Below are 26,750 nucleotides of genomic sequence, written 5' to 3' on the forward strand. Positions count from 1 at the left end.
TATCGTTAATATTGGTCAAACAATGAAGAAGCATCAGCAATAGGCAATTTATAAATTTATGCAATGGCGACCGCCTCATGTACATTTAAATGCTTTTTATCACTCGACATGACTAAGTAGGAGCATATTGCAGAATCCTTCTCTCCTTAAACACGAAAACCACCAACAGTGAAGGTTAAAATACAATAATAGATCTTCATAACGGTAAGTCAGTTGTATACCCAACTAAGAAGAACGCAAATATTTCTTTTGCCTTGTGTATTGTAATAGCATGCAAATATGTTATTACAATGAGAGCTAATTTTTAGCCAGGGTGTTTTGAATCATACCCCTAAGTGTTCTTGTTTTACAGTTTTGTAGATGCAACTTCTATTGAATTCTTTAGTCAAGCTCTACAAACTTTGTCCATGGATGATCGATTGTACCGCTAACAACGTTGGCACTGAGCAAATCTTTTATCCACCATTTCAATGATCCAAGAGGTTACTAAAAAGCCCCACTTACCACCAAGTGAATTTTGCGATATCAACATGAGCTAACTTCCAGTATGTATGAACGTGTATACACACGAAAGGTTATGTACACGTACGATAATGGCAACGGTCTGCACGAAACTGTTGGACTGAGTGAAAAATGAACCTAATTCGACGCAACTCCTCAATATACGTTCAAATCGTTATCTCTCCATTTTGAATACGGGCGTGACACAGCAAGTAACACTTCTTCAAATGGTTATTATCAGCGCTGCTGAACAGTAAAACAACCGGAGCTCAGGGTGCTAGACGAAACTATAGTAAGATAACAGGCCACGTCATGGTGTATTGACGCTGGATGATAAGTACCGGTTTGGTGTTGGGGTGTTGTATGTCCTGTGTTCAGTGAATGAATTGAAAATGGATAACCGGTAAAAGCGGTTAATTCAATTTTTGTTTGTTGAAACGACCGGCTTTGGTCGTGTTTGCCCATTAGTCGCGAATCCCTTTAATAATACTTACAAGACGTAAGTTTGAAGCCTCGTGTTAAAAGCAGAAGATGATTCTAGTGTAAATCGTTTTCAGAGTGTATATCATATCTGTAAATATAATTGCTAAGAGTTTTGATTGTGAGTAATAGAAAGGAAAATAAGCAGGAGAATAGTTAATCTATCTAACAACAATTTTTTTGATGGTTTCGATTGCTTATCTAATTCTCCAAAGAGCTCATATTCCCCTAGTATTAAATTTTTGAATTAAAACCAATTACAGCTGAAAGAAACCTTTTTTCAGGATGTCTTTATTAGGTAAGATAAAAGATTCTTATAGAGTAATTATTTGCTCCTAAAACTAAGAACCTTGTGTACAACAATTTTACGTTGAAATGTTTCAGTAAACACAAAACAAAACTCCATTTAATAATCAGTTCAAATAAAATAGAAACCACCTCATTCTCTTATTTTGTGATAACCTATTATTTCTAGACTTTCGCCTAGGAAAAGTGATGTCTTTCCTCCACTACCCATAACTGTTTCTTGATTTTAATCATCATCGATTGACTGAGAACGTCTAATATTATCAGGAAATGGAAAAGTAACATGTCTTAACTAATGAATATTGCACAACATTATTAATTAATACAACTACAAGCTAGGATCAGTACAATCCTGAAGGCAAGTCAGTTACTTTCGAGCCTCCAATATTGCTTTGACAACGGTTTGTTTCGCGTGTTATTCCAGTAGCGTGCGTGTTGCAGGACATCGGTGTTACGCCTGTGTTAGGACGTAGCTTAAAGTTATAGTTTCCGGAGAGTTTGCTGACGACGGCACTGCTTGCGGGATTCGGAGGCCCTGTTGTTGCGGCGATGCGCGATTTCGCGTACGCATTAGCTTTGATTAAACGTTGTTCATTAGTCATCACAATATCTATCATTGAATCAACACCATATGTACCCATGCGATCCAAATTTTTTGTGACTTGTTTAGCCTCCAATGCCGCAGTGATGTCTGGCTTGGGATACTTTCCTGTACCGTTCATGTCGGTCATGAAAAAAACTCCATTAAATTGTTGCGGAGCAGTGGGTTGAGGAGGTTGCCTTTCGAATTCCAACGATTGAACCCGTAAAAAACGTGTCTCCATGTCCCGCGCGTCCATAATGACGTTAAGTATGGCCCGGTTGGAGTCTTTTGTCGGTGTTAGGCATGGATGTGCCATGTGATGGGCGGTTGCTTCCCGCGAAGTCGAATTAATGACGTCCGGACCGGGAAGGATAGTTTGCTCAGAATTCCCTGCAATTACACCACTGGGTGACCCGTTGTTGGCAAATGGTGGAAGGCGCTCGTTGGTTCTTGCGTTCTCTTCATCTTCAAAGAAATCGCCTTTTAACCCCCCATTTACAACCATCAGATCATAGGCAGATCTTTCACCTTCGGAGGAGTTCGAGATCAGGTGAGCTAACGATCGCGTCTTCCGAGGTGGCTGCGGAAGCAAGTTCACCGGCACTATTTCATGCTCGTTTGTGATCTCTAAGCTGAACAGCATTTGATCGGGTTTATTATCCAACTGTCGGAAGAGAATTTCGTTTTGATCGGAAATTTCACGCTCCGCGTCATTTACAATGTTCTGCAACTCTTCGATTACGTCCTCAATCGTCGCGTTTGTGTCATCTTCGGCCACTCCTCCACTATGCTCATGCATGGGAGCTGCGTTTTTCTGCGTCAATGCGATACTGAACTTGTGTGAGCTCGCATTTGAATCATCGTCCTTGGCCGGGAATAAGCGCGGTGGCTCCGGTGTAGACGACTGTCCAGTCTCCGAACTGCTTATCCCTTCGTCGTCGTTCTCTGAGGTATTATTTAGTTTCTCCTGTGGGGGGACCTGACGAGGCAAGGCCACTGGTCGGTTTTCTAGATTGCAAACACTCGATAGTTCGAGCCTGTTAGAGCAACCACTGACGTTGCTAGACTTAGCACCGACACCTTTCAGGCGGAGAACTTCTCTCTGTAACTCCGCACATCGCTCCTGCAATCGTCGCTCAATCGTAGTTAGAACTGTTTTCTCTTCGTGTAAAATTTGTACACGGCGTTCCAGAATAACTAATCGACTACGCACTTGTTCAGCAGATTGAGCCTGTTGCTGTAGCTGCTCGATGTCGATGCGTATGGAATCCCAACGTTTCACCTCGCCACGAAGCAGCTCCATCCAAGGCGAAGATGACGATATGGTCTTACACATCTGCGATGCATCTAGTCCTGCTTGAAATAATTCGGCCTGCAGATAGAGCCTCGTTTGGGTGCTCTCTGCGCTCTCGAGGAATGTGTTGATGAATCGCATCCCAATTGCCTGTAGCTCACCGGAGCCACCACCACTGTTGAGCATACCCACGAGCAATCGAAATCGAACAGGCTCGGCGCAACGCAGCCGCAGTGTTGAGAGCGCTTCCGAAACCGCCGTGTGGCCTTGCATCTGGCTACGTTGTGTGCCGTCGCATACTGTCGATTTGTCGCAAGCAATCGTTAGCAACTGTAGAGCGACAATACGCGAACGTATGCCCGTTCCAGTGGCTGCGGCAGCTAATGGAAGCAGTCCGATCGGTGTGGTACCCAATCGTACTCCTGCTTCAGGGCTTCTCAGACAGCAGATGCTTAGGCATTGTCTGTGGAAGAAAGGACAGACGATCATTATTACCATTATAATATTACGGGCAAAAAGAGCAATGTCAAATCAATGACGAAACGTACAAGCAAGCTAGTTCATCCAGCAGAGCGCGACGTTGGTAGGACTGATTATTCCGGACTAATCCCCCATGAAGCGTTGTCGTACCATTCATCGGAGCACTTTGACTGAGCTGAACTGCTCTCAGCACTTCCAACAGTAAACTGACACCATCCAGTGGGCTTGACACAAATTCTTGCACAAAGCTGTAAGAAGTTTGATGAAAGAAAAACTGTATGAAAAGGATTTGTACAATGTCGTGTGGCATGATCAAATTTCGGCTACGGAAGAAATTTCACCTAAAACCGTTAAGAGGTCTCGAATTCTTTAACAAAAGCAAGAGATATTTTTCCCACCACTGATGGCCTTAAAAATTGAATCTACTAAAGAAACAGGTCAATATCGTAAAATCTGTTGATTCACCTTCATGCTTTCGTTTAATGGTATACATATTTATATCATGCAAATGAACGCAAGTCATACAAAAACGTGTACGCGCTTGTTGCAGGGTAACCTTCAGTGATATCGAATCTAAGAAATCTGAAAAACCAACCAGAGGAATTGGGAAACTGCCCTGTTTGGGAAACTGATTTGCTAAGATATATTGAAGAAATATGTCATGATTCCGCCGTTGATACGTACCTAGGGAACGAGGCTCGAAGATCTGCCCGCAATTTCGTCAGTAAATCGGTCACAGAGCCGAACTGACGGAGTGTCATTTCACCGTCCATTTCCGGCAGCGTAGGTATAGGCAAACTATAGGCAATTGAAGACAGAAAATTTTAATTAACATTATCTTTGACTGGTACGCCTGGGGCTTATTCGAAGGTTCATCTCTTACCGGTAATCCGAGTTTTTAGAGGGCAAGGTTTGTGATCGATCATTGTCAGCTAATTTTTCGTAACTCCCCGAGTCCTCGCTACTTAATGTATCGTAAATTGATTTAAAATTCCCGTTTGATCCCCGTCGACCGTACTTTTTGAGTGATATAACGTAGTCCTCCGGATTAAACACAGGAGGACGCTGATTTTCCTGCTGACAAATAAAATAAACAAAACATTTCAATACCAATGATACTCCTGTTTCAAGTTTGGCATGTATTTGTAATACTAATTTATATAGATTTACCTTGACATTTGAAGTCCAGCTCATAGGCGCATCGTTAACGTCCTGTGACCCAAGCTGCGAACTAAGTGGATTTTTACTACCGTTTGGAGTCATTTGATACAAAGAATACGAAGAATCACTGTTGCCATAACGTGTCAACGATCAATCCATGTAGAAAATAAAATAACAAAAAAGTATGTTAGCGAGGAAAGTTACAAAGTTAAAAATTTGTTGTGAAATGCAAATACGTTTTTTTCAAATAGTGAATTTAAAAATATTAAAAAATCAATATTAAACGTTCACCGCCACGTCATCCAAAAGTGGGTGACAGCATCAGTTAGTTCTAAAAAGTTTTTGACCCATAAATAAATAGATGAAAATGCAACGTGGAACCTATAGTAATTGTTAGGACTAGGTCCTAATGAGCGCGGATAAAAAAGGAATCGAAAAGGATTTGTAGGTACGCTTACTGGAGCGAACCCAAAAATGTTGCCTTTATTTCCATTAATGCTTTATCGCTACTGACGATTTTTGCCCCGACTTCCCTTATTTATAAATTCGACCCGGAGGCGATGGCCGACCTCAAGGGTCACCGATCCCTTCCCGATCGATCGGAGTTCCCTTTTTCGGTGTTGTCATCATCTGCTCGGGTTATCTTTTCTGAGCCGAATGACAGCTGGCGTTAGGAATGAAAACTGTTCCTAAGAACCCCGCTACACGAGCCGCAAACTCAAAAAGTTTTCGGCGCAAAGAGGGGAAGAGCCGAAAAGATTACGTAAAAAACTTTTCAGCTCTGTGAGCTGAAAACTGCACCCGCAAAGTTTTTGGCAGCTAACCGCAAACTCAAATGCGCCAGAAGAAGAAGACGAAAAAGAAATAAATGTAAACATAACAAATCTCAAAAACAAAATAAACGGACATACGGTGATAAGTTTACGTGTTTCTTTTGTAGTTACGGTAATATTTTGTCATTTTATAGCTAGAATTTTTAATTTGACATTTATTTCCCTGTGATGAAACTTTTTTTTTATTTCAGAAACTTAGACCTCGGTCATTCGTCTCTGCCTGTGATGAAACTAAATTACATTTCCGTTGGATTTTAAGGCTACTAGGCAGTTTTTTTTCGGCAATGTGGCACCCGGTGCAAATGCATAAGGCGATAATGTGATGGATGCATATTTTACTTTTTGTGTGAACTGAAGATGAGATCTTGGTTGCTTCGAAGGAAGCTTTTTGAGTTAACTGATAACAAAAATAAAAACAGCAGAGACTGACGCATGCATAGACTGTCAGAAACTTTGCGCTTTGCGGTACTAGTTGATACTGAACATATTTGACACTAGTTGATACTGAATTTTTGTGAGAAATAAACGTTTTCCGGTCAAGGAATCTATACTCTTCTAACGTTAGTAAAAATAGCACACCAATCGTCTATGCGAAAGCACATTAAAAAAGCAATTACCAAAATTTAAGTAGATACTCCAGTAAAATTTGTTATGGTATCAAAGGTATACCATCCAATTACCTATAGAACACCAACTTTAAACATACCTAGAGTTGGCAGTACAACACCTGCGTGTGTTGGATTTTATTTCCGATTTCCCGTTCGTTATTTGGAGCAAATTTTCTTGGTTGGTGCCAATGGCCTCCAACGGAAATGAGTGTCGGCACCACACAAAATCTTACAATCATCGCGTTTTCGTGTGCCATACCACAACGATTTCAAGCTTTGGATGTATTTATGGTAGGTATATATTGGAGCTGATCGTCTGTCTCAGCCACCAATACAGTCGATGTCATTCACACTTGTGTTGTCTAATGTTGAAAATTCAGTTCGAGAATTATACGTAAAATATTTTAAACTGCGGCAGGAAAATTTGATACTTATTATAACGGTATATTAATTTTTCTTCAGATCAACAAAACTTGTGCTTTACACATTAATAATATACATCCGAATGTAATTTTTATAGTAATTCAAGATATAAGTCAAGTATACTAATAACAATATTTTTATTTATACCTTTTCAGCAAGGAAGTAATAATATTCGTAACAAATAACACAAGGTTCTTTTTCTCGAAGAAGGTAATTAATTCTCCAAAAAATACAGTGCTTCAATTTGCTCTACCCGTAAATTTTTTAACTAAAATATGTACAAACTTAGGTACTCGGGAAATCTTAAAACCGTTGACCCACCAACTAGAAACATTGACAATGCCTTAAACAAAGAATGCATTTACGATTGAAATTCAAGTTGTCCTATTTTTATTGTAAGAGACTGTGAGGAATGATTGATGACGAAAACCGAAAAGCCAGAGGTTCGCTATGGACTTGTTAAATATTATTAAAGCTAAATTGGATATAGATGCTGTGAACTTGCCAAGTTTCTGTGAGAAAATGGCGATAGACTTGAGAACTTCCTACATATTTATGTTGGCTTTCTACAACCGGAAGCTACGAAGTGAAACTAAATTTTTTTTTATCATAACTTTGCTAAACGTCTGCACTTGTCGCGAAGCATTTTCAAATATGACCGACAGGTTCCACAGTTTTTATGCTTTTCTTCAGAAATACTGTACAAACTTTACTTATTTTCAACAACTTATTCATACGCAAGGAAATTAACGTTACAGTACATCAAGAAACTGTAACTGTACATATGCTGTTATGTCTGTACATATGCAGTAGATTTCTTATACGAAGTAAACCCGTTCCATGTTAGATGCCTAGCAACAAACTATACTATACTATAAAAATTAGCATTTGAACCGACAAATTAAGTCATTGAATTCATAAAAATCTGAGGACCGTCAATTCTACGAGGTTATACTAATATCACCACCTCGATGGCGTGGGTTCAAATCCCAACCGAGACCGGACCCTCCCTCCCCTGTACGAGAGGACTGACTATCGACGTACACATAGGGTAAAAAGGCATGACCAACAAGGTCATTACGCCTAGAAGAAGAAGAAGTTGGAAAACTAGGAATTTATCAAATTGAAGGAATAAATAATTCAAACTAGGAAATTCAATTATGCATGCAGGAAATGCAGTCCCTTATCGCATAATAAATAAATAGGAAATGCAATTTTGTATGAAAAATTGGATCTACGGAGCAGCGTATTAAAATGTTAAGCCTTTTAAAATGATGGCAACGTGTTACGCAGTCATCATCGGGGGATTCTTTCATAAAAGCATTTAGAGAGTTTAATAAGATTAAGAACTCATTATCTTAGAACTTATTATTATCATATTTCATCACTTTATTAACAAATGCTCAGAACCTTTCCTTGGAAAAAATATATGTTTTTGTTAATTTCTACTGAAACGGGGTGATCAGCCGATAGTTTCATGATGGTAGGTCCTGGCCGACACCAATGTTCCGGTTTTAGGAGGCACAACCTCATAGCTATCCACTCGAGAAAAGTTACTACCTTATTCGAAACACGTGTTTGTCAAGAAAACATTATTTACATTAAAGAAAAAATCTAGTAAACTTGAAAACATATTTCTCATACAATTTTCTTTTGGATTCTTCCACTGATTTACTGATTTTATTTCATCATCAACATTTAATCGCCCAACATATCATCATTACACACTGAAGTCAATAGAACGTAGGATTTATCACCCTGGTACGTAGAATTCAGATAAACTTTCTACTAAACTCACACTTTCCGGATTTCAGCTCGTGAAATGGTTTTCAACTGCTTAAACATCTTATAGCCAATGTATTTTGAGGTTCCGGTATAAACACATTGAACAGCACAATGTTGGTGATACATTTCTTCAATTGGCCAAGCAAATGTCTGGAACAACAAAGCGATGTGTAACTGCTAAGAAGCCGTCGGTCACTGTTGAACTGAATTCACCTACGATCCCTCTTTGGGCAATGTTAGAAATCATTGTTTCTCATATACGTTAACCTCAATAATAAGCACATGGCCGTTCTACACTCTCTCTTTTGCATATTGTTTGCACACATTACACAACCAGCAAATCGATCAAATTGGGTTTTTCTTCAGAATGAATCTTTGAATTAAAAAAGCATTTCACATCTAAACTGGTCCAGCATCGCACTGAACCGCACCTCTTGGCGCAAACCTTTAAGAGCACCCCACTTTCAAGCAAAACTGCAAGCAATTACCATTTGTACATGTAGATGTACAGCATGTACAGCATGTATTTCAATTGTGTTAAACTACGTGTATTTTAAAATAATATCAATATTTTTTAAATAAATGTTACTTTGCTTCATATTTTATTATTCTACTTGACAAAATTAAATACGTTTCTCACGAATTCTTCAATATTTAAATACTGTTGTAACATTTTTGCATTTAAAGAAATTTTAAACATGGTCAAAAAATGGGTTGATACTTTATATCAAGTTCCAAGCAACTACATTTCAAAGCAAGTACATCACAATTTTCACAGTTTTATTTTATGAAAAGTGCCTTTTCATAACATATTGTAATAGATTTTAAAGACAATGACAAGAAAAAAAAACTATTTGTTTTTCAATTTTCTAGCTTTATACTATATTTGAAATTTATCAACTTATTTTGGCTTATATTTGCTACCTATATTAAATTTCACGTAAAAACGGCAACGCAAATATTTATTAACGATGAAGCCATAGAACACTTTAAGGGTTATATACTCAAAATACAGTCCAATTTTAACGCTCTAATGGTGAATAAATGGCAAGCTCTATTTAAGCCAGAACAGAGATTCCTTCATTGAAGGTTGACGAAAGAAAACGCATTTCGCTTCAAATTCAACAATTGAGGTCATCATGATTGCTGAGATGAAAACGACGGTACCTGTCAGTTTTCTCGACGCTGTCCTGTAAAAAAGGTAAACAAAACTTTGTAAAAAGCGAAAAATTGGCTGGCAATGTCGATATCTTCTCGGCGATCCAAAACGACGCCACTTAAAGTCCTTATAGCAATAACTATCTTGTGAGTATGATATGAGCAATGCCTGCCAAGGTAATACCAAAGCAATACTTGACAACCTCTGTTTTTCTGCCAAAATAGCTTGCCTTGGCATTGCTGATGTGTGAAGTATCACCGCAAGTTGTCGACGACAACATTGTTTTAAATTTTATTCTATACTCATTTTTTCATTAAAAATAAACAACACCAGTTGTGTTTGAATGCGAATGGTTGTTTACGCTTAGTAGACTGGTTTGTTTACCTTTTCTGTACTAGAAAATATTGAATTGTCAAATGTTGGCGAGGTTGCAACCAAAAATTTTTGGTTGAGCAAGATTTGGTTGCAAATTTTTCCGACAGATGGCAATACCATAGAATCTGCATATTCGCAGTGAAAGTTGGCGCCAACATTGTTCATATATGCAAGAGCTTTTACCCCGCGTCCACACGGCATAGTAGCGTAGCGATTTTGACACTCCGTCGTAGTGTAAATGTTGGTCGAGAGGCCTTAGTCACGGCCATAAAAAATAGTTGACACTACGACGGAGTGTCAAAATCGCTACGCTACGATGCCGTGTGGACGCGGCCTTACGCGTCGAGACGATGCGCGGAAACGAAACGACGCGGCTAACCATTTTTTCGTTTTTTTTCCAAAGTGTTGTTTACCTTTTGCTTAGGGCAGCGTCGAGAAAACTGAAAGGTACCGATGTTTTCGGTCCTTCCAATCATGATGACCTCAAATGTTTCAAGTCGACAAAAAGTCTATAAGTTCTTGCACACATTGCCAATGTTGGCGCCAACTTTCACTGCCAATATGCAGATTCTATGGTATCGCCATCTGTCGGAAAAGTTTGCAACCAAATCTTGCTCAACCAAAAAATTTTGGTTGCAACCTCGCCAATGTTTGACAATTCAATATTACCTAGTACAGAAATGGTAAACAAACCAGTACACCAAGCGTAAACAACCATTCGCATTCAAACACAACTGGTGTTGTTTATTTTTAATGTAAAAACGGGTATAGAATGAAATTTAAAACAATGTTGTCGTCGCCAACTTGTCGACAACTTGCGCTGATACTTCACAAATGAGCAATGCCAAGGTAAGCTATTCTGACAGAAAAACAGAGGTTGTCAAGTATTGCTTTGGTATTACCTTAGCAGGCATTGCTAAGGTGTGCAAGAGTTTTATGGGAGAAATTTGTGTATGACCCAATACAAATGGCCTTTCAAAAACAGAAACGTTGATGATGAAAATAATGCTAACAATGTTCTGTATTATTCTGTAGCTATAAAATAGCATACTCGACAAAAGTTAAAAAATAATTATTTTCACAAAATATCTTCGATATGCAATTAAAAAAACACATAAAACTAGCCTCGCCCCGCTGGGAGTTGTTTGTTATTGTATTTTAAAACCCAAATACTAATGACCTTCAACTGTTCTCTCACAATTTGCTGACCATTGAAAAGTATTGTTCATAACGTCAAGAAGAATCATTCATCTTGAGATGACAATCTATTAATATTTTAGCCTATAATTTTTCAAATATCTTAAGGCACGGCTCATTGGTGGCGATTTCAATTTGTTATGCCAATTACCAGAAGCAGTAGTTTCTTTGGTTGGTAAGGCTATTGGGGCCGTAACTTTTATCGTCATTCACATCGTGAAGCATAGATTTTACATAAGCGACATGGTTATCTAAATGAGAGGCAAACAGATTTGAAACACAATTCCACAACCAATCGAATTGAAAATTATCGTTTTTAAGACCAAAAAATAATAACTTCATGCTTTTTCTTTCTACAATGAGAAGGGAACTATCAAAGCGTCTCCTACCAATCCACTGATACACTATACGTAATTTCAAAGTGAAAGAAAATAAGAGAAAAACATAAATTGGTTCGTAGTGTGCAACGTTGGTTAATTATCATTCGATTACAGCTGCATTGCATTTGCGAGGAGAAACCTTCGGTTCGATTTCGAGAAATAATTATCATTATGAATATTGCTTCACTGGTGTGGGGTTTCATTCCATTTGAGTGATAGTGGATTTGTAAGAAATCTTTTCTTTTGGTTTGCTGTCAATTATAGCGTTACGTGTAAACAACGTTCCTAGTATAATCGTTACCTTTTTTCTTGATTATGCCACATTTTGTTGTGTTAAAACTATATGTGAAAAGTATAGGAAGTTTTTTCCACAAATCAAATTTTTTGGCACATTTTTACTTAACAAATAGAAAAGCATTTAAAATGGAAATGATATCCTTCATTGCATTTTTCGCACTATTTTCAACGTCCGTAGTCGATGCATAGGCCTATTTTGTAGACATACATTGCGAATACAAAATACAGAGTTCTGCTGGTTTGACACCAAAAGTGTATGTTTCTGTTGTCTTTGGGATTTTACTTAAATTTTTCCTTGGCTTGGTCGTGCACTATACAAACGTTTCACATAATGTTTGGCCTACAAAGGCTGTTGAAGATAAGTGACCACAGACATAGATGCAGCTAATGCTAGAAATAACGTCCACACTTAAAATAATTGTGCTGTGCATTAGCATTTCATGGGAAAGTCTTTTCCCGGATATCGGCCTGGGGAATGTGAACGGACACTGTTGACATTATGCCCACAAACATTTCTTTTAATCTGTACCTATATGTAACAAATCGAAGACTGGCCAGCAATAACGTTGTGTATATACCACACTGGGGGTCCGCGACAACCGAGCGGTAGCGCCGGTTAGAAAATCGGCCCATGAGCGCCGGGGCTCACCACCTCGACGGCGTGGGTTCGAATCCCAACCGAGACCGGACCCTCCCCTGTACGAGAGGACTGACTATCCACGTACAACAGGGAAACAAGTCTCGTAAGCCCTTAACGGGGCAGGCATGACCAAGTGGTCGTTACGCCAAGAAGAAGAAGAAGATATACAACACTGAATTTTAAAAATTTACTGCACATCCTTCTTTACATGCACATTGGGGCTTTGCATAAACATTCCCACACAACACATTTTGTATGTTAATCCAAAAACAACTTTATGTTTAGTCGTATATGTTTCTAAGTCGGCATCATATAGGACTTACGATATACATTAGCCGTACATTGCTTGTTCATTTATACGTATGCATAAAGCAAATTGTATTACATTCTTAATCGGCATCATATGCAACAAAGAATATACATTGCTCGTACATTGTCTATGCATAATGCGATTCCGATTCGAAACATACTGATTTGAAATTATATTCGTACAACTTTCTACGACTTCGTGTAGTGTGGGTTGATTTGGTTTTTGATACGCAACGATTCAAAGTTCAAATTTATTGCATCGTTGCACACGTGGAATTATAATGAATCACTAAAATGTGAAGTCCTATTTAGAATTAAATTTTTTTAAACATTTGAAATAATTTTAAGCAAATGATTATACTATTGCTTCATTGATCACAACCAGAAGCGGATCAATCCGTTCGGGGGCCCCAAGCGGTTGGATAAACGGGGCCCTCCAGACATTTCCATTGCTCTAAGTGTTTCTATACTTATGGCCAAAATTGGACTTATTTTTTACAACAGATAGCAATCCTTTATACATATTTTTAGCAATCCTTTATACACGTAAAGGACGCATATTTGCTTATTTTATGAAATCAGACATTAGATCTTCATTATCTGAAAATAATCACTCTGAATTAAATTTTTATTTTTTTAATTTAAAGGGTTTTTAAATCGCTCTCAAATTATCAAATCTTTTTATCAATTTTAACAGCGATGACGAATACATTTTAAATTATTTTTTTGCTGGTGGACCGTAAATTGAGAGCATTTGAAGTCAAACGGACATTATTAGATGAGAAAGAAGATTCATGAAAACATATTCTGGCAAGGTTTTATATGAAAATTAACAATGGTTAAGCAATATCAAAATACATCTGTACTAACTTTGATCAAGTATGTGTACCGCTGCGAGAATAAATAAAATTGGTAGTTACTTTTGCGGTCTGGGGTTTTCATCACGGGGCCCCCTTAAGCTCGGGGCCCCCCGCGGCCGCTCAGTCCGCTCATAGGTAGATCCGCCTCTGATCACAACACAAGTAGGAGGAATTTAAAAGGAACGGTAATTCCTTTGCCTCGCACCCTGCATCATGGCAACACAATCTTCCGCCCAAATGGAAAACTACGGTTGAATCAACCCGGCATAAGCCATCCGTTAGTCCCCAAAAACCGTTAGTTGCTCGCATTGTTGCTGATTACTGACCATTAGTCAAGAATTTCTTCCCTTTCCCCCTTTCCTGTAAAAGAAAGACAAAACGCACACACGCGGAACACCGGTCATACGCAAACCAACGCATTTATGGGGAAAGTGGAGCAATATTTAACAGTAGGGAAAAAGGCACACACTTGGGTTTAGTAGCATTATGCATCAATCGTATGAGTTACTTTTACTGAGAAAATGAGATACATGGGCTCTGAAACCATGCTAAATTTCCACATTTTACAAACTGAAAAGGATATAGATGTTTTAATGTGGGATCGGTGTATTAGATCGAACAAGTGCCTAAAAACATAATACAAATACCAAAGCTCTTGGGTAAACAATAGAGCTTATCCATAATTGTTGTATTTTTTATTCCTGTGAAATTCAATAAAAGAGCATAGTTTTGCTTATAATACTATCGCTCCCATTCATTTAATCACAGATGCTTGTTGTAAGTTTGTCTGATGCCTTTCAAAAAATGCTTTGATTTCATAGAAACCAAAAGTCAAGTGACTTCGTTACACAAATCGCATCCACCACCAGCCAAAAACAAACAATCCAATAATTTCTCAACTTCATTTACCAAAAACCCTCGATGGTGATCTTATCGATATCGAGCCGTAGGAGAAAAACTCATGTATGATTACTGTACACATCTTTTGAACGTATTGCAAGTAAACCGGTTATGCAATGCAAAAACGAGGTACCGTAGAAGCACCATAGTTGGCGCAGGTCCAAACTTGGCGCACTTTTAAATATTTTCTTCGATATTAGACTATTTCCAAAACATTTCAGCCTAAAATATGCAGTCAAATATTTGTTTATGTTTGTACAATAGATCCGCATCAAAACATGTTATTGGTTTTTTGTTATTGAATGTATATATAATTAAATGAAAAATTCCATCCCACAAGTGCGCCATTTTTTACCCGCGATAGCAACGCTGCTAAGGAGTGGGTTCAACTTTTTCCAATAATGTAAAGGCAAAACAAATGTTTTTAATGTTTTTTTTAACCGAAACTGTTAAAATGTAAGTATTTCCAATGAATCGTGGTTAGATTCGGCGCTTTTTGAGATATTTATGCTAATTTGAAGCGAAAATATTTTGCGCCAAGTTTGGCTCACAGTGTCCCTCCTAATTATTCACCGTGGAGACTATGAATGTTTGCGCTGCTAGATATTTTTGAATCAAAGAAGGCTTTGATGAATGAGATTATAAAAGTTCGCGATGAGATAGTTTTATTTCCACGAGAGAAGCCAAAGTCCGCTGCAAAAAAAGCGAGATTGTCTTTTTAATTGCTGTTGAAAAATGTTTCTATTATTTTAAGTTGACTTTTGAATAAAACTGTTGAAATTCATGAACTGCATCCAATTTGTTTTAAGTGCGCCTAGTTAGGAACACATCGCGCCAAGTAAGGAACACTGCAAAACCCATGCGCCAAGTTAGGAACACATTGTGCCACACAAAGAGTTTCTGAAACTTGAAGAAATATTAATTTAAGAGTTTCTAGCTTATTATTCTTATATTTTATGGTAGTTAGGCTAGCACTGTGCAAAAAATGGTATGATTTGACCGAACATTCATTTTGTTATTCAACTTTTTATGCAGAATTTCCTTAACTGCTCCAAATATGGTACATCTACGGTATAGCGGTGTAGAGAAACTATTGTTGTGCTTTCGAAAGTGTTAAGCGACTCACCATTACTCGCTGTGCGCAATGGTAGCATGTGAAACAAAAAAAAAGTATAATGAGAAAAAGCGATACTGGTTATTAAAGCTCGTACCGCAAGAGATGTTTGTGCGAGTTATTCTCTTAAGCGACGGCTAGACACAGCGGTATTCGCACGAATATTCCCGCCGTCCCGCGGGAATCGCGCTGGACGACGGGAAACTCCATATGAAAAAAACGGATTTCGTTCCCGCTATGTTTAAAAAACGCGAAACTACGACCCGGCGGGAACGGACGCATTTGCTTAATTGAAACGTTTCATGAAAAGTTTCATTCGCTTGCTACAACAACGTCGGTATGGGCAACGTATATGGATGCGGCCGATGTTGTTGGAGAGAAACCAAAATGCGAGTAGTCTTCGACGCAAAATTTTGGAGGAGGAACTCAACAACACCATTCATAAACTTTATATTTGATAATGACTCACAATTCCACTTTTACCTGCCGCCAATTTAGATCACGTAAACAAACTAAAACGTAAACAAAGCTTCACTTTGACAGATCGGGCGAATAAGCTCGTTCCCGCTGGATATTCTGTCGAATCTGGGCTACTTTTTCCCGTTCCCGCCACCTGGAATTCCAGGCGTGTTTAAACGGCGGTTTACAGCTGTAGATTTTTCTCTTTAAATTAATTTTAACTCTCTTGAAAAACATCATTCAATAAAGGCAACCTTGCAGAAACTTTTTGATTATTTTGAATTATGTTTTAAGCGTTGTACACAACGATAACATGCATTACGTGTTCTGGTTTCTCTCGTAATTAACTGTGTATAGCCATTTCTTTTATCAAAATCGATTTTTCGAACCGACAGTTTAGTTTCATGTTTTAGAGTCTCCAAGACTGAAAACTTGTTTAGCTAACTTTGTTTAAATCATAATTAAAATTTGTTGTATGATTTTCTTCAGACAGTTGTAACTAGGTTTACAGAAAAAAATATAAAGAAGTTCTACTGAGCACGATAGAAAAGTCATCAAGTTTTGAATAAAACTTATTATTTCGACTTAAAAATACATCTTTCTTCCTTTTTTGCGACTAACTTCCTCACACACAATCGCTTGGCAGTTTCCTGTCATTTGGGTAAGTATCTAGTAAGCATATAAAAATCATTCTTCAAACAGGAAGCAATAGAGCAATATTACAGCGTTTTACAGCGTAGAACATCAAAAATGCTAGCCTACTGTAAAGTATTTGATGTTGAATCGTCGAACCTCCATATGGCAACACAAATGGGTAAGTAGACAATTCATCACTTTCTGGCTAGCATTTTTGATGTTCTACATACCCTGCCGGGATTTCTAGATGAGATGTAAAACGCTGTATAAGCTCATCATTAGTGGTCTTTCATGTGTATCTTATGTTACATCGTTCGCTCTTACGATACATGTTTAGATTCTTTCTAACCCACTTACAAAACTTTCACTTGATGTTTTGCATCTGAACAAAGCAACTATTTTTCTCGTTGAATGATGAATTGAAGAAAGTCTGTAGAATGTGTTGCGTATTTGATCGTTAGCGCATCTAAACAGAATGTTTATTAGTAACAGATTATGGCTGGCGAAATTAAATTAAATTGTCATGAACATATAGCGACATGGATCAGGCTGCTAATGAGGGTGAATAGTGTTTTTATTAACTTATTTAATTCAAATCCGAGAGTCCGCGACAGCCGAGCGGTAGCGCCAGTTAGAAAATCGGCCCATGAGCGCCGGGGCTCATCATCTCGACGGCATGGGTTCGAATCCCAACCAAGAACCATCCACCCACGAGAGAATTGACTATCCACGCCCCACGTACACATGGGGAAAAAGTCTCGTAATCCTTTAACGGGCAGGCATGACCAACAAACAAGGTAATTAAGCCAAGAAGAAGAATTCAAATCAATAATAATCATGATCAAGTCCCATCGATCTTCAATGAACAGTGAGAAACTTAGATGAAAAAATGATAAATTGTAAACACGCATGGTTTCTATACAAATATTCTAAAGCAGTTTAATGTACGTATTCAAACTGGAAATAAATCATATATTGCACCCAAGGTTTCCTGTCTATCGATATAGCAACTGCTGGACAAATTTGTTCGCGTTTGGATATTTGATATCGCGAACGCTAAAAGATGAACGCTTTCGATCGATCACTGCAATGAACCAGTCAATAGCGAGTTGCTCATTTTTGGTACACTAAAAAATCAACACAAATTTACAATATCTAGCAGTGTATCTAGCGGTGCATGCTTTTCAATTGGTTTCATCTGTTTACCAAAAAATCGTTTTTTATTTTTTATTCGAATATTTGCCATCCTGTTCAAAAGAGGTGATTGACCTAGCTACCGCATAAAGACAACTATTCCTCTTACGGGATTGTTGAAGTTGAATCAACGCGTAGCAAACAAATCAAAAAACACGTTAATTACCGTACGGCAGCGTATGAATAATCAGCGTACGACGTAAGTATTTGATTGGAATTGAAAATTCCCATTCAGCGACTCAAACGATATTCCAGTACATGTTCCAACAAAGATTATTCTGACGGTGTGAAACAAAAGTCCCAGCTTCCGGTAGGAAGCATAATTGTGTTGTTTTAGACCTATCGGACATGGTTCGCTGAGTAACAGTTCTACGCTCGGCTGTCCATTCTAAGATAATAAATTGCTGTAAAGTAGTTCTGCTTTATACGCGATCTTATCATTAATATTCTTTTCCCACTATTGTGTTTCCTCTATCGAGATCGCAACTTCACACAACTTACATGTGAGCGTACCGTAACCTTGATTCCTGCAGTTTAGTCTTTTTGAATGCGCAAAAAAGGGGTGGTTGAATTTTTGTATGCTTGACTCTTTGGGGAATTTCATTCCATTAAAAATGATGTATCAGTGCGTTTTAAAACACGTTAGGTACACATTACTAACTGCAGAAAATTTTAAGATTACAAAGATTCATTAAATATGAACCATCCACTTGTGAACACCATGTTAGTTTTTTTTTATTTAGATTTCTTAACACTAGAACTACCGGACCAGTCATGTTTACTGGTCAGGTACCTTTTTAATCAGATTTATTTTTTAATGTTGAACAATTCTACCAAATGTTTATGCATGACTTTCACACTTCCAATCTTTATTGTTAAATATAAAAAATAAAAATTTCCTTGTTAATATTGAACATAAATCGCGGTCAAGTTTCAAGCTTCAAGAGATTGCTTATCATCCCACTGTTTTCCATGCACAATTCACAGCCGTTAATATAATATTCAGCATTACTTATGCTTGGTAAAAAATCGAAAATACAAATAAATAAATATACTAATACTATAATCAAAATTGAAAAATTACATTAAGGTGTATGATCGACAATGAAGCTATTTAAACAATAGTTTAATTCAAAACCCAACTACGGGGACCTATTTGAGTAGCTAGTTAGTAAATGTATATAACATGTTACACTCCTATCTTATTAGCAATATGCAGCAATCTTCTAGAGGACATTAAATTTCTCCTACTTCCTACCTTCCCAAAGGAAGCGGTTCATAACATAACGGAACCTACATACTTCACCTAAATGTGGACTACTCATTCATCGAATCCGGAAGCGGCTCTTGGTATCCATATGAGGTTGACTCTGTTCAACTGATCTTCATCTGCCCCAACCACAATCCACAATCCTGTTTTTCTTCAAACACCACAATTCTCTATTCAAGATATATCCATACCAGCTTTGTTTTGGAACTTTGGTTTGGAAGAACCTGTTTGTTTCTAGTTCTTCTCAATAAGTTTCTAGTTCTTCTCAACACTGAAAATAAGTTTAATCAACCTTATCAAATAGTTGTTCAACTATACTAGAACCTAAGTAAGTTTGCTTGAAAGGGTATATCTTTTTTCATATTTATTTTGCTTCCACGTAGAATCCTTAATTCCAACAAAATCTCAGGGACACGTTTTATGTGAATTTTTATAAAGATTTTCAAAGCAGCCGTGAGCACATGTTATTACCATGGAAACTGTCATGTGTTATTTATACAATAGAAAAGGCATGAAAAAACTTGGGCGATAAAAAAATATTTTTAGACTATGTTGCGTGGTGCACAGGTACAAAGCGTGATTTAATTATTTGATTATTTTACTCTCTTACAATATAGGGAGAAATATCAAAAATGCAGAATAAGCATAAACGTTTATGAATAATATTTAAATGATTTGAATTTGATTTTGGTCCCCATCTCGTTCACAAAACGTTTTTCGCTTCACTACAATTTCCATTTTTATCATAACAATTTATACTCATGGTAGATCTTTTTTTCATTTCCCTTTTTTACTGGACAATAAGTTAGTTAAGCTTCTATCATTTTCTTCTAATATTCCCATGAAAATATTCGAATTGTGCCGATGTATCCAACGAGCGTCTGTACGCCAATGTAATCGTTTTGAAAACGAGAGTATGGCTACTGTACCAACTTGCAACAATGCATACCTATCTGTTCCCTTCACTTTGTGCGGAAGCATAAGAAAATACCTTCATCATAGGAGAAAAGGCGCATAGTGCATTCCCTTTGTTTGTTTGTCTTCCTCTTCCTATAGCTTCTGTTTATTTAGTTTTTTACTTTTCGCTGTCTAAAGTAGACATAGTATAAAAAAATTGCACATGAAGAATGAAAAATAAAATGAAAACAAAATAAGCATTAGAAATAGCATCAAGAATAGATACGTACCTTACAAGACCGTATCAATTGTACGATGAGTTATTGATGCTTATTTTTGAAAAAAATCGTACAAGCCAATACCTTCTCTCATAACAGTTAACCATGTAGGAAACACTTTCCCTAATGAACCGCCAGCAATTGGTTGCAATTCGCGGTGGTTAAAGCCATTGCTCGAGTGCGTTTCACGTCAACATGTTGCGGAGTTCATTTCTCTTTGAAGCATTTCCAAAACAGGCTTTGATCTATGTATAGCAACGTATGGCAAAAAATCAACCTGATGCAAAATAATGTAGTTTTACCCTTCAATTCGAAATCCGCAGTAGGGGTGAAAATTGGCCTTTCTAGTACACATCTGGTCGGTTAACTGGTACACCCTTTCATTAATTATTCAAATTTAGACCCAGCTCTCTTCTACCATTGTTAACAATCCTTTAAATTAATTTAACGTATCGCTTTTCCCGATCACAACACATTGATAGAGTAATATCGGTAAAAAGGCTGGAGGTGTAAAAGTCGGTAGATTTCTATTTATCTAAACTTCTTAATGTTAGAAAGCCGTAGCTTCATCAAGCACAGTTCAAAAATCGCTTGGAAAATACGTTCTGAAGTGTAAAAAACAAAATTGCAGGTTTTTGTTTTGAATTAAAATTAGAGAAAATATTATAATAACATTCGGTCGGTTCAGTTGTTCTTAATTTCGTAATTAAATTGTTAATGAAAACTCATTAAGCTGAAACGTTTTATTTATAACTATGTATAGAAGGTACTTAGGCTGAAACAAAAAACATGAAATAAAAAAAACCCTGCTACCTATATAACTTACCTTGTTTTGCTGCCAACTTGCATCTTTATGGTATGCGTAGGTAAAGGTTCAAATTGATGTAAGGTGGTTCATCCTCTTTTAATTATATAGCTGCTTTCTAGGCTCAATGATTAAGAATAACAACTACCGTTGTTAGTTTTATGAATATCTATGTTAGAAGAAAAAAAGCAACATAATTGTCCACACAATTGTGTGAAACGCAAAATCACTAGAGCTTAGCAAATAGTATTCAACCGGGAAGGCCTGACTTTTGACGAAAGCAATAAAAAATGGACACGAAGGTTAGTTTTGGAATACATTATACCGGAAAACTATACAATTGCACACACGTTCACTTGGAAACTAACTTCCGTCTCACAAAGTCCATCCGCAGGCTCTTAAAATAAGCCCACGGCAAAATACGTCGGCAAAAATTTAACGAACCAAACCACCGATGGCCTCATTCAAAGCCTCACCACTCCACTTCGTTGCTTCACATAACGGTTTTAATCCATCGATGGAATAGCTATGTGCTTCAACACCATTTCCATTTCCAGGCAGCTCATCCATGGAGTATCCTCCGCGGTCCACGACCGATGCATTTATTTTGAAAACATAAGAAAATGTACGATTTCTTAACTTTTCACTTAATTAAAAAATAATTCACTGTTCCTCCACATTCATTATGTTTAACACCAATTGTAAGAACCAGATAGCATATGATAATGTGGTGTTTAAGAACACTCAGATGCTTTATTTGAAATTGTACGAAGTATAAATCTTCTTACGTTCACCACACTTTATCGATACACAGCTGATGGTAGATCTATAGACTGACTTTCTCTTTGCAGCAGCTAACGCAACGTTCGACATGCGCAAATAAAACACTGCGCAATGACTGCGTAGCGCCAGCACAAACGTAAAAGCGCTGACCCGAGCTTTTACCGTTACTCTGAGAAAAATGAGAAACCCTCTTACCGTTTCGATGACCTCTATTCGAACAGCCCGCGATGCCGCTTAGAGTCAATTAACCGTTTCAGGTTTAATAGCGGATTTCGCCTGAGTTTTGAGAGAGACATCGCCAAAGCAGCGAAAAAGAGCGTCGTTTCATGCAATGCGCTAGTGGTGGGTAATTCAAACCTGAACCTGTGAATAAAACCGCTCTCAGAGCTCTCTACTATGGGCTCAGCGACTAGAGTCGATATGAGCAAAAATTGAGGTTATTACCCTGTGAACGGTTTTGCTCGAATCAGTTCATTTTACAGGCGAGGGGTAGGGAGAATCCTACCTCCGCGACCTACTACGGGCAAGAAGAAGATAGCTGCTATAGATGCTATGCCCTGACTTTTTCTTCCTCATTGGGTCGTGCATTTGCGGTTAAAGCTGGCCGTAAACGTTGCGAACTTGTTCGCGCGAACAATTTGACAACCAGGCATTGCCTATGTTAAGGAAAGGAAAGGAAGATATCCTCTTATATCTTCCTTTCCTTTCCTTAACATAGCCAATGCCTGGTTGTCAAATTGTTCGCACGAACAAGTTCGCAACGTTTACGGCCAGCTTAACGCGGAATAAAAACCGGTTGATGGTCTGCGTGGTGTGTATACAGGTATTCCAAGGTATATATATATATATATATATATATATATCCCGGTTGACAGAAATTGACATAGTTACTGGTAGTGATGAGTTCTCGGAACCGCACCCACCACTCGGAACCGCTTCCGAGCATCTATAAACCGGCTCCGATTCCGGCTTAGTAAAACACACGGTTCCGTACGGAGCCGGCTCCGGCCGGCTCCGGACGGCTCCGGACGGCTCCGACGGTTCCGGACAGTTCCGGCTGCCGACTAGCGGCTCCGGACGGCTCCGGACGGCTCCGATTGACTCCGGACGGCTCCGGACAGCTCCGACGGCTCCGACGGCTCGGACGGCTCCGGACGGTTCCGGCTGCCGACTAGCGGCTCCGGACGGCTCCGACGGTTCCGGACGGCTCCGGGCGGTTCCGAGCTCGGAGTATTGCACCGTCCGGAACCGTCGGTATCGTCCGGAATCGTCGAAGCCGGCTGACCATCGGAATCGTTGGTGCAAAAATGAATTGAAATCCCCTAAAGGTTCAAATCGTCCATAAGTTGATTAATTAAAAAAGTGCTTGTGTAGAAGTCTTCATAGAAACTTTTCAATAAAAGGAGAAAATAATTTGTAAATTTGAAAACTAGAAAAAAACACTTCTTTGCGAAAACTTTTTTTTTATTTATTTATTATTGGTTCGCGTTGGGGGTCCGCGACAGCCGAGCGGTAGCGCCGGTTAGAAAATCGGCCCATTAGCGCCGGGGCTCACCACTTCGACGGCGTGGGTTCGAATCCCAACCGAGACCGGACCCTCCCCTCCCCCCCGAGAGGACTGACTATCCACGTACAACAGGGAAACAAGTCTTGTAAGCCCTTAACGGGGCAGGCATGACCAACAAGGTCGTTACGCCAAGAAGAAGAAGATTGGTTCGCGTTATCTGGCGTAGTTTGCCTTCATAACAAAACATAAATATAAATAAAACGTGGTAAAGTAAACCTAGGGATCGTCAAACAACTTGTCTTTAACAATTGCCAACCTGGTTAACCGTAATATTAATATCAACTAGATTACTTATAGAATTATATGCCTCCATCATTTGTGTGAAAGGGTCACTAGTGCTATGTACTGTGGATCTGTATTCTACTCGTAATAGTTGTCTGGGTCGTAACTGTCTACTTGGAGCTAGAAGGTTGATTTTGCTTAAAATGAACGGGGCGTCTATGGTTCCTGATACACTGTTTTCAGGGCCAGTTCGTCCGCATCAAGCTGCTATAATGTTAAGTGTGATTGTGTGTGTGATTCAGACGTAAGCCTGTTTCACGCTTCCCAGACGGCACCGTCGCGTAACGCGACGTCGCCTGACAGGCGCAGAACTCCATGCAAAAAAAAACCTAGCGCGATTCGCGCGACATCGCGCAAGGTTTTTTTTATATGGAGTTCAGCTCCTGTCTGGCGACGTCGCGCTGTAGTGTGGATCCCGAGTTTCGTTTTTCAGTCATTATGTTACCGGATTTTCAAAAAATGCGTTCGCATAGAGCCGATGTTGCTGGAATGCTTATATACTGTTTGGCGAAAGTGTACAAAATGTGATATGTTGATTTTCGCGTTGATTAGCGCGATTCGCGCGACATCGCGCAAGGTTTTTTTTATATGGAGTTCAGCTCCTGTCTGGCGACGTCGCGCTGTAGTGTGGATCCCGAGTTTCGTTTTTCAGTCATTATGTTACCGGATTTTCAAAAAATGCGTTCGCATAGAGCCGATGTTGCTGGAATGCTTATATACTGTTTGGCGAAAGTGTACAAAATGTGATATGTTGATTTTCGCTCATTCCACCAATGAAGGGCATCTTCATTTAATTTTAAATTATTTTCTGCTATGTATCGATCTAATTCATTAGCTGCAAGAATCATAGGACTACACCTTGGGGTTCCTCTTTTTACTTTTCGTATTAAAGGTTCCCAAATATCATCATCACTATCTAATAATTCGATTTCTTCTACAATTGTGTTTTCTGACTGAGGCTGAAGTGGAATCATCTTCTCTATTAATCTGTCATAGGTACTTTCGAATTCCTCAATGTTTCCCAAAAACCAAAAGTATCGTTTTGATACTAGTTGAACAAACAGTAACGAGTTTTGTAGATGGGAAAAATATTTCCCTTGGTCGTGAAAGGGTTAATATAACTGACAAAATATTCGCATTGGTTACTTATCATGCTTCTAATATATAAACATTGTGTATCTATCTTGTGGGGCACATACATTGAATTTAGTCGTACAACAGGCACACGAAAAATCTATCAAAAGTATTATAGATAATGCCAAGAATGTGGTAATTCTTTTCAAAAAAAGTTCTAAAGCAGCTCAGATGCTGCTTGAAATGCAAACTAATTTAAATTGTCCTATTTTGAAATTAAAACAAGATTGTCACACGCGCTGGAATTCTACGTTTGATATGCTTGACCGTTTAAATAAAAATAGAGCTCCACTAGTTTCATGCTTAGATTTTGGAAAATATAAAAAATATCGAAGGATGCGCCTTTGATCTCTTTTTCACTACGGAAGACGGAAAAGCCAGACGATTTTTTGGCTTTTGTAGCTTTAATAAAGTTTCACATAGGCAAGCTGGTTGCTTTCTTTTTTTATCTTCGAACCACCTAGAGCACCGTTAAAGACAATTTGTCTTTAACAGCACCCATAGTGGAGCTAGTACCAATAGTGGTTGTAGTGGAATAAAATCCTAGCTCGAGAGTGTTAAAAAGATGAACCATCTCATTCCGTAATATATAAGCTCCAAAATTCATATTTTCTAAACAGGTTGTCCCAACATGCTGCATTCCTTAAGAATCTATAACCAATATCATGATTTCCTTAAGGCTATAATCACTACAAAATCCAATATTATTGATTTATACGAACTTAGTGCATTTTAGCATAATTTTATTATATTTTTATAGTTTTTACTACAGTGCCACTATAGGCACAAAAACCCAAGTTGTTCCTATAGTAGCCATAGATTTTTTAACAAGTATATTTTAGTTTTATTCCGGGTTTGGCCAATATAATCAGGTAAATTTAGTGATTTTATTTTGTTTCTACAAAATAAACAAAGCGGAACTGGAGAGAAGGCTCAGCAGAAGAAGCAGAGAAAAGAAAAAAGTATATAAAAGTACTATAAAGTATATACGAGCTCGTACTATAGTTTTAGCTGTAATATTCAGAGCATTTTTTATGAATTAAAATTGGACATATTTCGGTAAAACAATACAGTCTTGTCAATGACAACGCATTGGTCAAGGAGTATTTTACCGTTCTGTTTGCAATATCCTTCAAAAATAAGTCATAGTCAAAATATATTCAAGTTTTTCGTACTACCACCACTATAGGAACACGATACCACAACTATAGGAACCATACCACCATAATAGGAGCAACCGACTAGGAAGAAAAATACGCTTTTTTTCGTGTATTTTGTATGGTTTACGGTGAAAATTGATGTTTTCCAGAAGCAAGTCATGTTTCGATCATAATTGAGTCAAATATGTAGAATATTGTGTTCTTAACACTCATAAATTACACCTAATTGGTATTTACAGTACTAAGTGCACCACTATTGGTACAGTTACCCTACATGTTGATTGAACCATACTTGGTTAAGTATAGTAACCAGCATTTAATAAAGTATTTATTTTAAGAACTGTAAGGTAAGGTGGGGCAGGACGCGCCCCTTAAGCGAAAAACATTATTTTCTTCCATTCCTTTCATTAAAAAGTCTCTAATTTTCATAGTTAGATAAATAAACATCTTGTTTATGTATGAAAAATATCAAACACTATATCAAACTAATCAATTTCATATTAAATAAGATTTTCGAAGGGCCTTTCAATTTTTAGCTACGTTGACAATAGTGGGGCAAGATGGCCCAGCCGGTGGGGCAGGACGCGCCACTACGTAAAC

The 26,750-nt window shown here is 38.1% G+C and overlaps 1 protein-coding gene across 2 annotated transcripts; it reads right to left on the reverse strand.

Annotated features, from left to right (window-relative positions):
* Window positions 1–1,238: 1,238 nt before the first annotated feature.
* LOC131262517 (uncharacterized) lies at window positions 1,239–22,112 on the reverse strand. Of its 2 annotated transcripts, none has more exons than XM_058264540.1 (7): window positions 22,013–22,112; window positions 21,246–21,393; window positions 4,815–4,932; window positions 4,528–4,718; window positions 4,329–4,442; window positions 3,713–3,892; window positions 1,239–3,627 (listed from the first exon to the last, which is right to left on the reverse strand). In XM_058264540.1, the coding sequence occupies exons 2-7, from the start codon at window positions 21,266–21,268 to the stop codon at window positions 1,629–1,631; spliced, it is 2,625 nt and encodes an 874-aa protein (XP_058120523.1). In that variant the 5' UTR covers window positions 21,269–21,393; window positions 22,013–22,112; the 3' UTR covers window positions 1,239–1,628. The 2 variants fall into 2 exon arrangements, with proteins under 2 accessions (XP_058120523.1, XP_058120522.1); XM_058264539.1 differs by having other exon boundaries at window positions 4,528–4,721.
* Between the last annotated feature and the right edge of the window lie 4,638 nt (window positions 22,113–26,750).

Source organism: Anopheles coustani, chromosome 2 (genome assembly GCF_943734705.1).
Source record: "Anopheles coustani chromosome 2, idAnoCousDA_361_x.2, whole genome shotgun sequence".
NCBI classification, from domain to species: domain Eukaryota; kingdom Metazoa; phylum Arthropoda; class Insecta; order Diptera; family Culicidae; genus Anopheles; species Anopheles coustani.